Source organism: Aquila chrysaetos, chromosome Z (genome assembly GCF_900496995.4).
Source record: "Aquila chrysaetos chrysaetos chromosome Z, bAquChr1.4, whole genome shotgun sequence".
NCBI classification, from domain to species: domain Eukaryota; kingdom Metazoa; phylum Chordata; class Aves; order Accipitriformes; family Accipitridae; genus Aquila; species Aquila chrysaetos.
In genome coordinates this window covers 55699275-55714771 of record NC_044030.1, presented here as the reverse complement: position 1 = coordinate 55714771, position 15497 = coordinate 55699275, and the positions used below count along the sequence as shown (strand labels likewise).

General features: G+C 37.1%; 1 protein-coding gene across 6 annotated transcripts in view; it reads left to right on the top strand.

Annotated features, from left to right (window-relative positions):
• KDM4C (lysine demethylase 4C) overlaps positions 1–15497 on the top strand; it is a 280297-nt gene that overhangs the window by 167957 nt on the left and 96843 nt on the right. For 5 of the 6 annotated variants that reach the window (XR_005931545.1, XM_030004370.2, XM_030004369.2 and 2 more), the window contains 3 exons: positions 3353–3534; positions 4399–4615; positions 5553–5629. Coding sequence is in view for 5 of the 6 variants with exons in the window: in XM_030004370.2 (XP_029860230.1) it covers positions 3353–3534; positions 4399–4615; positions 5553–5629 (476 nt within the window). In the remaining variant the exon portion in view is untranslated. Of the gene's footprint in view, positions 1–3352; positions 3535–4398; positions 4616–5552; positions 5630–14795; positions 14904–15497 lie in introns of those variants that run through there. The other variant, XM_030004371.2, reaches the window with a different exon arrangement.

The window sequence follows — 15497 nt, the reverse complement described above, 5'->3', positions numbered from 1 at the left end:
TTATTTCACTAAAGGATAAAACTTATATATGTTTCAACAAAGATCTAGAAAGAACTAACGGCATATAGCCAACACTGCTAACACAGGAGCGCATATCTGGCTCAGCTGGGATGTTTGCCAGTCCTCAGAACAGTTAAAGATAAAAACATTCCATACACATACTTGTGACTGTCTTCAGCCACATCTTCCCAGGCATACACAAGGCCATCCTCCAACCTGACCCTGTAAAACTAGTTCTTCAAAGGCTTGGCAAACATGCAGCACGACAAATTCTAAGGGTTTGTCGTGGTTTAACCCCATCCAGCAACTAAGCACCACGCAGCCGCTCACTCACTCCCCCCCACCCAGTGGGATGGGGGAGAAAATCGGGAAAAGAAGTAAAACTCATGGGTTGAGATAAGAACAGTTTAATAGAACTGAAAAGAAGAAACTAATAATGATAATGATGACACTAATAAAATGACAACAGCAATAATGAAAGTATTGGAATGTACAAATGATGCGCAGTGCAATTGCTCACCACCCGCTGACCAGCACCCCGCTAGTCCCCGAGCGGCGATTCCCCGCCCCCACTTCCCAGTTCCTATACTAGATGGGACGTCCCATGGTATGGAATACCCCGTTGGCCACTTTGGGTCAGGTGCCCTGGCTGTGTCCTGTGCCAACTTCTTGTGCCCCTCCAGCTTTCTCGCTGGCTGGGATTGAGAAGCTTAAAAATCCTTGACATTAGTCTAAACACTACTGAGCAATAACTGAAAACATCAGTGTTATCAACATTCTTCGCATACAGAACTCAAAACATAGCACTGTACCAGCTACTAGGAAGACAGTTAACTTTATCCCAGCTGAAACCAGGACATGGTTCACTCTTGAAAACAAATGCCAGGTGTTCCGAGCTACTCCCACAGCAAGCAATAGAAAAAATATGATTTGGCAGAATGTTTTTAACTAAAAGCTTAGTTAAGCTTTTAACTCAAAAGTTAAGTAACTCAGAAAGCTATAAAAGTGATGCCAGCATTTTATATTTTCATCTCTTGCTTGTGTTCAGCTATTTCTTCACTGCTATTCTTCTGCGGCTACATTATTCACCATAAAGCTCTGCTGCTGAATATTGAATTGGTGACAGGTTTTTTGCACGTTTTGTATTTGTCCTTCTACCTGGATTATTGGCAAATGTTTATTGAATTGGTATTAGTTCTCTTGAGAAACTATAAAAAATGGAATAAAATAAACATGCAGGATATATTAATTAATTTATTTTTGCTACATTTGGCTTGCTTGTAGACAAATATTTTAATCCATATTTTATTCAACACTGATAAAAATGCTATCAACTTTATAGTGCTTTTGTAGCAATGCGTGACAGTTTATCATAGGAGGAGACCCATAAAGCCTCCACTGTTTCATAAAGTGGATGAAGGTTGTCATGAAGGAATGTGATGATTCAGCTTAATGTACTTGTCGTGGTTTAACCCCAGCCACCAACTAAGCACCACGCAGCCGCTCACTCACTCCCCCCCACCCAGTGGGATGGGGGAGAAAATCGGGAAAAAGAAGCAAAACCCACGGGTTGAGATAAGAATGGTTTAATAGAACAGAAAAGAAGAAACGAATAATGATAATGATGACACTAATAAAATGACAACAGCAATAATGAAAGGATTGGAATGTACAAATGATGTGCAGTGCAATTGCTCACCACCTGCCAACTGGCACCCAGCTAGTCCCCGAGCGGCGATTCCCCGCTCCCACTTCCCAGTTCCTATACTAGATGGGACGTCCCATGGTATGGAATACCCTGTTGGCCACTTTGGGTCAGGTGCCCTGGCTGTGTCCTGTGCTAACTTCTTGTGCCCCTCCAGCTTTCTCGCTGGCTGGGCTTGAGAAGCTGAAAAATCCTTGACATTAGTCTAAACACTACTGAGCAATAACTGAAAACATCAGTGTTATCAACATTCTTCTCATACAGAACTCAAAACATAGCACTGTACCAGCTACTAGGAAGACAGTTAACTCTATCCCAGCTGAAACTAGGACAGTACTTCATTAAACATTTCTATGTTGTTGGAATTTTCTTCCTCTGAAATAAACAATTTTTCTTAAATACATCATTAGAAAAGACCTATATGCTAGAGACCTTTTTTGTTATCTGAAAGTTCTATTCAGTAACTTTCTACATTTTCCTTCCCACATTCACATTATTTTAATTATTCTAATTGACACCGACATGACTTCTCATTGATCATGAAAGATTTAATAGGCACTGTCCACTTGAATGAACAGAACCACAGACCTCATCATTAATCAGAGCAGTGTATAAGGACCCAATTCAGAAAAATATACTTAACATCTGTCAGCAATGCTTTCCTTTCTAGGATGAAAAGACATTTCCCTCTTCATAATCTGTATATTTCACAGGTGACAAAGTCACTAGGTTGCCTGTGAAGATATCTTGAGTTCTCCAACCAGCTCAAACATGTGACTAGGCTGAAATTCTGGTGTTAACAACTGGATCATTAATAATTATGCTATTGATTTCATTGGGGCAAGGGTTTTACACCCAGTCTCCTTTTCACAGCTTTCCTTTTTCCACATCTTTCTCAATAGCAAATGACTACATTTTAAAATTACTCCTATTGAATAAGCTATTTCTCTGAGTTTCAGTCTGTTTTATTTCCTAGCTTCTCTAGAGGCTTTTAATTTCATAAAGTCAGCTTTATGGAGTCCTGCACGGAAACACTGCTAATAAGTAAAACAAAATTTTACAACATCCAGAACAGATCACTGATAGTACCAAATAGTTTTACCTGTAGTGGGATCCAGCATGCATGTCCAGCTACATCTCTGGATTGGATTGTTCCCCATTACTCCCTGGCTATAACTCTTGTCTCTTTTTCCCTTTGGAAAATGAGTTTCTGTTTCCATAAAGAGTTGAGAGGTGCCATTCTGGATGAATGGAGTGATTTGTCTGGTGTTGCTTGGCAGGATGCAACACGTTCCATCTGTAAGGAGTTTAGGGCAGAGTGCATGGAGGGTTAGGGGGTAGAGGTTGGGGGAATTAAGGAGTGGGAGAGCAAGATGTACTGTTGTGGATATGAATACAAATTGTAAACAGTAGAGCTAGTGGCATACTTTTTATGCTGTATGTGGAGCAGTCAGCTCATGACACAGGTGTCAAAGCACTTTTTTGTGCTTGTCCTGATGCATAATTCTTTTAGACTTCTGCATTTGTATTCACACAGAGACTTCTTATAGCTTTGTTTTATCTTCATTGTTACCACACATGACAAAATCATTGTTGTTTGTTTTCATTCCAGGACTGCAGTGTAACCAATTGTTTGTTTTCTTTAAGAACTGCCTGAGACTATCTTAACTGAAGAGAAAGTTCAAGAGACAGAGACATGGGCCAGGCCTCTGGTCTACCTTTGGCAGACGAGAGTACCCAATTTCAATGCTGAAAAAGAATACAATGGAGCTTGTGCAAAAAAGAAACCATACTGCGCCATTTGCACTCTCCTCATGCCATACTACAAGGTAAGCAAGATCCTAACAGTTCCATCTCCGGGTGAAGTGTGAAATAGCTGCTCAGCTACTTTATTTCCAGTAAATTATAAATAAGATAAGCTTATGCATTTGATTTGTATGAGACTCACTGTTGTTAAAATTAGAACTGATACTCTGTTCACCTGCATTTATCCTTGGTTGCAGACAGTGTATGCCTTCTACTAGGGTTTGTGTAGGATTGGTGTTAGTGTATGTGTACTTGCCCTTAAATGTTACACTTTTTGAGGTGGAGAATCCACATAGGTTTGTATCTTTTAGCTATTTCCTTATCTGTCCATTTTCAAATGCTTTTTATCGGAGCCTCTTCCAAGTCTCCTTCCTGCAGTGTTAAGGAAATAAGTGTTTTCACAGTACTTAGGCCTTCTCAGGAATAATGTTCTTACAGAAACAGTCTAATGCAGAGCACAGTTTGATACTGGCTTGTGGAATTCCCGTGTCAAATGTCAGCTAAAAATGCTGTTGTAGTTCTATGGTACTAATTCTGAAGCTGCTAAAGTGGAATCCCCTCAGCATGGGAAGTAGGAAGAAAACTTTTATTGCACCGGACCCAGTTAAAGGACTCAAAGGGAGACAGAAGTATAGTATCATTGAACACTGCTGCAATAACACTAGTTTGCAGGCTGAGTGCTATTCTAGATTTCACAGTTATTTGAACAATCAAAGAACTATAGAATGACTGTGATAAATACCTAGAAGCAGTTAATTTTCTCATAAAACTGTTACATTGTTAGTGCCAGAGCTAGGAGGGGAGAAGTAATTTCATCACTGTCAAAAAGAAGAGTAAGAACGACGCTCCTTTCTTTTACTTAAATATAAATTCTGTTTATTTTCCAGCCAGACAATCATGATGAAGAAAGTCCTACTTTCGGGGAAGCAAACTCAGCAGAAACACTGATGGCTGAAAACGAAAAGACTAAACCTCTTATTCCAGAGATGTGTTTTATTTATAGTGAAGAAAACACTGAAAACTATCCATCAAATGCCTTTATCGAAGAAGATGGAACAAGTCTTCTGATTTCCTGTGCAAAGTGTTGTGTGCGGGTTCATGCAAGTAAATAAGCTAATTGTTCAGTTGGCAGAAATGTAATTTCAAATTTTGTTTTATTGATAACTAATAGTTAACTAGGCTTCTAGTATGTCTTTAAAAGTACTGGAAAAACATTTCCATACGTAATGCTTCCATCACAGGCTAAATTTTTTTTAAAAACTGTTACATTTTCTATTACTAGTTAATGATTGCTGTGAAAATAGTGAAGAATTAACTTTTCTGTAAACTTTCAATAATCACAAACTTCTGATTCTTATTTCAGTTCTGAGCTATTAAATTCCTTTTACTTCTCATATATTAAACCACTGTGTGATGTTAGTATGTCCTTATTAAGTAGACAGGGTGAAATCCTGCTGGATTTGAGGACTTGTGAATATTGCTATTGACTTTAGGTATGCAGTAATTTCCTTCACCTTGCATTCTTTTTTATTTCAAGAGTGACTGATGAATGCAAGGATTTTCTGCAGTATCTTCTACAGAGAGTAAGACTTGAATAGTTATCTCTAAGAAGTCCATGTGAAATTCTTCCATGGAAGCATGGTATAATTGCATAGAAAAAATGTCAGTATATTAATCAAATTGTACATTTTTACTTCAGGGAGAATTGGTGATTTGCTATTGAAATGACAGAAAATAAGAAATTCCCTGGGGTTTGGGTTTTTTGAGTGTTTGGGGGGGGTGGTGGTGTTTGTTTTGATTTTTGGTTTGGTGTGGTGGTTTTTGGTTTGGTTTTGTTTGGGTTTTTTTTGAGTTTTGGGAAGAGTGTCTGTGTGTCTAATTTATATATTTCATGGACTATGGAATTAGCAGTAAGCCTAGATTGGAAAAGTCTCCTTGGTCACAAGAGATGTATTTTACTACTGTTTATACAAGGTTGAATAGTATGACATCATAGATAGAAATGCAGAATATATTAATCAATCCAGCTCTCTTCTTCTAGGTTGCTATGGTGTTCCTTCTCATGAAATCCATACTGACTGGCTGTGTTCTCGATGCAGAACAGAAGCCTGGACAGCCGTAAGTTTCACATGTTGCTTAGTTATCTAAGGAAAAAAAAAAAGAACCACATGCATGATTGCATGTGGAATGTAGCCTGCGTATTTTTACTGAACACACACTTGCTGCTGAAAAGTTATTTGTAAAATACGAATAGATTTAAATGTAAAATTTAATAGCATTTTGATAGACAAACTTGGAGTAGGTTTATACACTCATGAAAAGGATTGGCTAACAGAATATAATTGTGTGTAAAACATTGTTCAAGGAAACAATTGAAAATTTAAATTCACATAAGAGAAAAAAAAAGATTTCCTCTAAATATTTTAGACTTCTGGTATGTACGTGTGGACAGCTGGAGAACGGAGAAAGGAAAAAAGAATAATAAATTACAGTCAGGAATGAAATTGTTGTTTTGGAGTGTTTAAGGTTTACTGTGCTGTATAAGCAGAAAAAGATTTCACTTGTGAAGCTCCTAAATGCCTATTGTTTGATTTTAAAAAAAAGTATAAAATAGTTTTATACAGCAAGGAATAAATAGACAAGCAATTAATAGTTCATAGAATCCCTAAACATATACTCATTTAAAAAAAAAAAAAGTTTAAAATTTTACATTTCACCAATCTATCAGTTGCCCTGCTAAGTCATCTAATGTTTGTTTTCCTTAAAACAGCTTGAGGAAATGTGATAATCAGTGTCACGTCCCAATTTCTCAGGATGATGACTCAGGTTTGCTGATTCCCAGGTCAGGACTAAGGTGAAATGACACCAGGGATCCTTTAACTCACAAAACTCAATTTTTATTCGCTCACAACAAGAGCTGGCATGCTCACCACCAAAATTGGTATGGTCACAACAAAAATTGGCATGAAACTGTGTCAGTAAACTGTGTAACGTGCTAACCATACATCACCAAACATATACTACAGGCCTTGCCTATTTGGGAGTCAGTTCAAGGAAGACAATCAGGAGAGCCCTCTCGTTGAGTCACGAGGTTCAGAGTGGACCCCCTTGCTTTCTAGACTCCTTCTCAGCGAGGAGCTTGGGGGCGGCTGGATCCACTCCTAGTACCAGACTTGGTCAACGGTTTATGTCTAAAGGGAGGAGGTGTAGGGATTGCGGAAGAGGAAAGGGGAAGAGAGAGAGAAGAGAAAGATTTCACCAGTCCTGGATCCAGCGTTGGTTCAGTCAGCCGAGGGGTCCAGTCCCGGTGGACCTGTGCATGTGGGGCTTCAATTCGTGTCCTTTTATCGTCTCCTTGCCCCTCCTTCTGGCTGGCACTCGAACTCATTAGGCTAACTAGATAGCCTTTGGGCCGTGGGCTTGGGGGGTGTCGTTTGGGGAGTTGTTTCCCCTTTCCTGCCGATGTGATCTTTCGCCGTACATGGTGACCTGCCCTGCTCAGCACATCAGAACAGCACAAGAGAACAGGGAGCAGTGCATCCTCCAGCATGCCCTCCCCCTCCTGTTGCTGATGGGCGCTGATGGGCTTCTTTTCACCTGTGGTTCCTTGCTGGGCAGGGTTCCTTGTTATGCAGAGTTCTTCCTTAAGCAGAACTTGCCCCACCACAATGTTTGAGACTTTAACTCCTTCAGTCTCACAATCAGTTCGAAATGGGAACATAGCTTTTTTTCCTTCTGTTGTTGAATTAAAAGGAGATATTTCAGGTGCCTTAAAAATGTAAATCATTAAATCATGTCATAAAATTTTTAGATATGTTGGAAAAGAAATGACAATTCAAACTACTGGAAAATACAATATCACTTTGTCAAATATAACTTCTTGCAATTATGAAAGTCACCTGTAAGAAATTCGCAATCATAGCATTAGCAAACATGAAAGTAACAATAAATATAAACACTTTTATTTTCCTTTTGTATACTGTCAACATTTTAAGGTTCTTTTGTGAATGGTAAGAGTTAAGGAAACAAAAGAGGAACTGGTATTTTTAATCCACATATTACTGCAGCTGGGGAAAACAAAAGAAAAAAAGTGACTTAGAACTGCTCATTACAAAAATATGGTCCATCTGTAATGTTTAGTCCTATGTTCTCTCAGTGAATAGCTATTAAAATATTTATTGAATCAATTTCTATGTCTGTAATGTGTTCTTATTTTAGTAGGAAAGGTATTCTTACGAGCTAAAATCCAATTTTCATCTTTCGTTGGTAATGAGAAAACCTTGTTACAGCTCCCTTATCAGACAATCGTGAGTTTCAGGATCTCCTGAACTACTTTTGTGATTACTGTCCTAGAGTCAGGGGAAGGTTGAGGGGAAAAGAATAAGTCTGCTGTAGCAAGTGACAGGTTGCCATTAACTCAGAATCTAATTATCAGTTAAACAAACAGAGTTAGAAAGCCCCGCTGCTCTATCGAAAAGTTTTGTTAATTTCTTTTCAAGGGAGATACAGCTACAACGTGCAAGTATGGGAATTCTAAGGAGAACGTTCTTGTTCATGAAATACCATGTATGACAGGAATAGGACTGAATCAGATGTTTTTGTTAAAAGCACTGAAAAATTTAGAACATTGCCTTGGAATCTGATGTTAACTGCAATATAACAGTAACACTTTTGACAGGAAATCTGGAGAGAGTGTTTGTCTTTTGAGTATAGTGCATTTTTTAAAATCAAAAGTCACTGAAAAATAGTAAAACAAAATTTGGTCTTATAATTTGTTAATGCGGTGTTGTAGAAAGGATTCTATAATTGTTCTGGGGTTTTAAGGTTATTTTACAAGTGTTCTTGAAGTGAAAAGGACATTCAGATAGCGCAGTGGTAGGTGAAAGATAAAAACAAAAATAGTGTCATAATGACTGACTTATTTACATTCACTATGGGGCAATAAAGGGGGATCTGGGTAATATGATAGAAAAAGGAAAATGTTGGGGAGAGAGTTGAAGCTTGACTTGACTGGGATTTTTCTTCATCAAACTTTTAGGAGAAAAATTCTCACCCACAGTTAGCGTTAATTTGAGAAGAATTATGCACATTTTACTGAATAGGTTTAGTTTTATTCTGTTATGATGCATGTAAGTTTCTGAAAATTAGGAAGATCTGAATTTTAGGGAAAATACTTTTTGGCCAAATTATTTGAGATCAGATGAAGCAGTGGAAGAGATATCAAAAACATACAGAAAATAGCTGAAATTCTATGTGAAGAGGTTTTAGTATTTGATTTTTGCAAAAACACACTCTGGGGACTAGGGGAGAAGACTCAGTGGATTTCTGGAATTTTATGTGTTAGGTAACAAGAAGGTGATAGGAGTGAAGTGGAGCACCCTTTTCGCTGTGCAAAGGCTAGACAGTATGTGTTGCCCACTTGGTCAATTTATTTAATGTAAGCTTTGGCTATGATATATTTAACTAAATTGCTGTGATTTTGTACAGCTAAATCGTTAGTGGTGACAACTTCATCTTTCTATAGCTCTGATTTGGTGACCTGAGTGAAATGAACTTATGCCCCAAGAGAGCTCTTTATTCAGATATGTTTGTGGAATGAAATTCACATTCTTAATGTCATAAGTTGTCATTTAGTTGGGAAGTTTTAACAAAATGTTGAAGATTGAATAGACCTAGCTAGTATTAAATTTACTTAAAACTTGTCCTCCATAGTCTGCTATCTTGTATTCTTTGTTATTACATGTCGTTCACATGTCAATGTGAACTGTTCATTGTCAGCTGAAAGATGTAGGAGTGATAGATAGTAGGCATCTGCTACCTGAGTTAAATAGCAAAACCCCAACAGCTTCAAGGATGTGAGTAACGCTCTGTTACTTACTCATATGTGAATGATACCCAATTCACTTTTTCTTTTTTAATACTAGGGTCTTTCAAAACTCTTGAGATGCTGAAGCAATCTCAGAACTATTAGTGATTATCTCTGAGAGTTTGCAGACCTTAGGTGAGGTGCCAGCAGCCTGAAAAATTTAATGTTGCTTTCTAAAAAGGCAGGAAATGGTTGACCCAACAAATTATGTGGCAGTCAGCCTGTCTTGGATTACAAAAGAAATACTAAACAAATGATGAATCCATCAATTTCTAAACACCTAGACAATAACAGAGTACAAAGGCATATGTATTTAAGAGCAAAAGAACTAATGCTTTGCTCATGGGAATAAGGAATAAGCAAAAGATTTCGTGCATCCTAACTTTCAGATGCTTTTGATAGTGTTTTAAATTCTGGTATTCAAGCGACAGAAGAGATATGATGTAAAGCAGTAGTTGCCAAACATATAGGAATATGGATTTGCTTTCAACCCTCAGTATCTCCGGCCACCAGCCATCATTCTCATCAGACTCTTAAAATCACTAAGAAAGTGATAATGTTCTTTGCATCATTTGCTGATTACTTTTCATGTCCTTATCGATCATACGTGGAAATCTAGACTGATCTACTTTAAGTCGTTTAAGACGATTGAGTAGGAGATGGGGGAGTATACTTCATGTGAAGCTACCAAGGTGTTAAACTTATAGAATACATCAAAGGCTTTTTCACAGCTTTCAAGTGTGTTTCAGGTATTACTAAAAATATTATTCCCCTCAGTTGTTTCAATATTTCAGTGAAGCGAAAGGATTAATAAGAAGCATTCCCCACGCGTTTTCTGTAAGTACCAAGGACCTTGGGCATTTTGTAGGCTGAGGGTTTACTAATTTGGGTTAGGATTACTATTTTGGATTGGATCCAATTACTGTTTTGATTTGGATCCTCTATTTTGTAGGACAATAATAGTATTACTATATTGAAGAAATGGTGTAAAACAAATCATATGGAGTTCAACAGAGATAGGTGCAATACTTAGAGAGGAGTTACCAGTTATGCGCATATAAGGTGGGAGTCCCTAACCAAGCAGTAGCTCCTGCTGCCAACTGCAGTTGTAACCACTCTGGTCACAAACATAAGTCATCAGTTCCACAGAACCTGAAACATCACAGTAGGATGTTTAAGCCTTGTACTGGAAGTAGAGCCTGAAAAACACATGGAACAATCTTTCTGCTCTCTTCAGCTTTGATGAGAGCCCAGCTGAAGAACTGTGTCTAACAGTGAACACGCATTGTTCAAAAAACCATGAGCCCGAATGGGATGGAAGAAAATGAGGTGCAATTGAAATTGCAGAAACACCAGAACCAAAATTCTTTTAATCATTCCTGGTAGACCTCAATCCTTCCATAAGGGAGGATTGAAAAGAATTAACCTTGTTACTATAGCCAGGGCAAGACAGAAGGGAAATAAGTAGTGTTCTCTCATGTAAAATTATATGCGTTTGGCAAACAGGAACATAGTCAATTGCCATTCTCTCATTTTAGGAACAAGATGACTTGTAGCAGCTTTAAACTGCATCAGCATAAGTTTATGTTAATACTAGGAAATTTTACGAATTTTTATTTCTAAAAACAGTGAACTACTGGGATAGAATATATGGAGATTTTGTAGAATCTACTCTTCATGATTTTCAAAAACATGTTAGACAAACATTTGTCAGGAATAGCTGAAGAAGACTTGATCATGCCTGGAGGCAGAAGGATAAAATAGACATTGAGCTTTCTTTTTCCTGTGGTTTACTTTTGCCTGTTTGTGTTATTGCCACATTGCAAAACAATGTGACTGTATGTCTCGTTGGAGAAGATATTATCAGTTTGATATATAACTTAAACGTATTAGTGTATTTTTTGCTTGTATGGAACCTCATTGCTGACATCAGCATGATTAAGAATTGCTGATACTTATTTGTGTCCTATTCGTCATTTTAGGATCATGTTTCTGTCTCTTCAGAGTTTGGACAATAACCTTAGATTATCCTAACAGATTTCACTTCAAAATAGTACAATACTTTTGTCTAAACTTAGCATTTGTCTAAACTTAGCATTATACTTAAGATAAATGTGGTTGTCTTTTAACCAGTCTTCTGTACATCTATTAAAAAAAGACAACTCAATTGAATATACTGCTGTCCAGAGTACTACTTTCCCTTTTAAAAACCTGCAATTAATGTTAGTTGCGCCAACCTGCAGCTGAAAGTTTTATGCTACCTTTGAATTATATGCTTTTTTTTATGAATCAGTTTTTTAATTTGTATAAATTTTTCTATATCTGTTGTTATACATATGATATTTTAATTGTATTTTAAATTGCTGTGTAATACCATAAGACTCTCTGGAGAGGGAGACGTAATTAAAGAAAATTACTTATTTGCACGACCTTTTTTTTACTGTAGGGAATATAGAGTAAGTGTATTTTACATTCCAACTAACACGGTTCAGACTTCAAGTTTCTACATGAAACAAATGAAAAAAATCATATTCATCCAATTTCTTGTTCAGGATAACCATTCTTAAAACATGCAGCTGTTGCAAAAGATGTGAAACTGAGATTTAACTCACTGTGGGAATTATATATCCACATGCCTTCAGAAATTCAATTCTTGCATCAGAAAAGTGCACAAAGTGAGATTTAATTATCAGAAAATACCTATTGCCTGAAACTCCAACTTCCTGAATGTCTGAAATTGTTTTCCTTCCTCTTCACATTGATTCCTAGAAGGAGGAGATTTAGCTGAGGAAGATCTGTCTGAGGAATTCCCTTCTGAGTAAGGCTTTAAATCCTGAAAGGAAGGTTGATTGGAAAACAAGGAGAAAGAAAAGTTTTGTGCAGTGGAGAATAAAATGGAAGTTATGAAACATTGGTACAAGCCTTGGTTCAAAGTTCAGAATTCGTATCTTAGGAGGGAAAGTTGCTTCTTATTCCTCTGCTTACACAATTAGGTATTGTTTTCAGTTCTGTTAAATGATACTTTCTTAAACTCCCCACAGTTATGTTAACTTCATAGAAAATTTGGTCTCTACTAGGTTTTTGTGTATCAGTATGATTTTGCAAAGCACTGAAGTATGAGAGCAGTAGAAATGAGAGCTGTATTAATAGCTAAATGAAACTGCATTATGTGTGAATCCCAACTATGAACATCATTAAAATATGAAAATAGAAAAATGCATATGTAGACTCAGATTTACAGAGCCCGACTTTTCTTTGATGGAGATTCCATTTTATTTTATCAGAGGAAACTGCTTTTGAGATTCCGAAGGATACTGTTTTCTTGCAGTTTCAGTGTCTCTAAGTAGCTGAAGTAGTATGCTTTACAATATTTTATGTCAAATTTTCACATTCCAGGATGTACTTGGATCCATGATAACATAACGTATCTTTATATTCTACTAGGCAGTTGGTCTTGTTTGATAACTATTATTGACAAAAGAGAAGAGAGATATCGAATTTGTCTATGCTATTGGACAAAAAATAGCTGTAAATCAATCCCCTAAAACAATTTAAAAAATCAAATAATATTAAATAAGTCATCTGCATAGCTCCTGAAAGTGTAACTGTATTCATAAAAAGTGCCTTGATTGAGAACAAACGCCTCATTAATCTTAAATGCTTCAGCTAAAGAAAGCTAGTGATGTCAGGAAGAATAATGACTGGCATTACAGAGAATGCAATGTACTGTACAATGTGCAAGGATGTGGTCACCTAGTAGCTATAGTACATAAATGTAAGTATCTTTATTATTTAGAGGACAAAAGGATTTGGGACAGGAAAGAGTTAGAAAGAAGAGCAAGGTAAGAAACGTAAATGCACTTCAGTGCCTTACTTCATAGTAAGCTAGTTGTTAATAAGGCTTCTAAGGAAGCTGCATGAATTTTCACATGTTATTCTAACCCTCCATAGCACTACAGAAATAGTTCAGCACCTAATCTGGTCAGTTGGCACTGATTTTGAGAACAGATCCTATGCTGAATAGCAAGTGTTAAACAGCTTAGCAGATTTTTTTTCTGTAGATGAGCTTTTCCATGCTTTATATTTTACTTTTGATATTCAGACTTTGGGGTTTTCTTTTTTGTATTTTGTGGTTAGAGTAGCCCATTACATCAGTTAAAGGATTTTTTTTTTCTCTGTTTTTCCCAAGGCATCAGAAAAGTGGCACAGAAAAATGGCATATAAGAGCTTTCTGCATTCCAGCTCAGAAACTGCCCTATTTCACCCTACTGAAAATAATGATTTTGAACAATCTTTTTATAGTGGTACCCTTCTCACTGATACAGTGTCTGAATTTCCATTATAAACTCCTGTTTTCAGAGCCTGATGACTGCCATAATTAACTCACTACATGTGAGTTGATGTACCGTGTCTTAATTCTCAGACTGATTTTGCTACAAAGCTTTAAAAACATTTGTATATTGTTAATAAAAAGAAATTATTTGGCATGAAAAACTGGCTATAGCAGGAGAGGTTAAAACCTTAACTTTTCTCTGGTTTTCTCTTTTCAGAAAAGTAAGGCCTCATTTATTTTTTCAGAATTCTTTTATTTATTTATTTTTCAAATCTGGATTTTCCCAAACTATCTCTGCAAAAAGATAACTTACTGGGAGAATTACTTATAAATGCTGATGGTAACGATGTGTGGACTTGAAGGTGGGGAGCATGATATTTCTTTCTGGTTTTGGTATTAGTCTAGTAACAGGTTATGTTTTGCTTGTAAAAACCAGTCTTTGACACAACATATTTTAACAGTTTTGTAAATACTGAATTTCCCTGATGCTGTCATAGAAAATGAATTGAAGACCGTTAAACCCAGAAAATACCTTTTTAACCTAAGTGCTATAATGCTCAGACCGAAAGTCCTTTTTGAGCTTGGATTCCTGTCATTGCAGTTCACCAAGTCAACCTTTGCCACTGATATCCATGTGAAAAGCTTGATAGCTTTGAGCACCTCCAGATGTGTGGGTATTCTCATCATACCAAGGAAGGTTGTCCATTCCCTGCAGGGTGAAGCAGGTTTTCCATCAGATGCAGCTTTGAATCTGGCCCTGCTTGGAGCTGGAATTGGACCAGAGAACCTTCAGCAACCTTGTCCAATCTAAATTTGTTCTCAAAGATGATATCTCATCTCTAGGAGTACTGCTGAAAAATCACTGAGGGGAAAAAAAAGCTGGAAATAGCCAGTAGCATGATATCCTGCCCTGCACAGCTAGTTCTAGGCTGCTTTCCTGAAGATACAGATTTTCAGCTAAAGATGTTCAGGTTTAAATCTAATATTTACTGTCACTTCCAAACATTGTTTCATAATAATGGGAATAATCATATTTTTTATCAGTAGACATACCGTCATTCCATTTTTGTTTGTGTGTTTGGTAGGTGTTTAGCATCAGTGTTAATCTCTGGCAGAGATTTTTCACAGTGTCATTGTATTTTGCAGGAAGAATGATCAGTTTTGTACTTTGTACCTAATTTCAGTGCTTACTTATTTATTTTTAAAACAGCTAATCTCATTCCTTTTGACTTCTCTTCAAAGAGGAAGTTGTCTGTAATCTCTCTTGTTTGGATGCTTGGGAACAGTTGCCCTATTTCTACTGTAAACATTTTCTGAAACCAAGTGACCAATAACCACTACTGCAGAAAGTATTTTATATTCAGTAATGTTAACAGTCTCCATTTCATACTTTATACATGTTTTTTACTTCAGATATACACACATTCTAGTGAGAAAATACACATAGGCCCCCCTACTAAGCGTGGGAGTTATTTTTACTCCAGTTGCCTGTAATGAGTGTTTTGATTGTTATTTCAGTCTCAACCCTGCCAGTTCCCATTCCTTCTCTGGCGGCAAAATTCTCTTCCTCCTCCGATTCCTCATCTCACCTCTCCTGCCTGTCCTTTTCAAGTCTTCTTATCCCAGCCAACTCTCTCCTGCTTTTTGCATCCTTGTTCTCAATAATGCTATGTTGCGGACAGCAGAGTAAAAGACTACTTGCTCTGCATACTATTGCCTCAGCCTAGCATGACCTGGGAGCTGCAACTGCAAGGAGGTTTTTGGCCATCCCTGAATCAAGGGGAGGG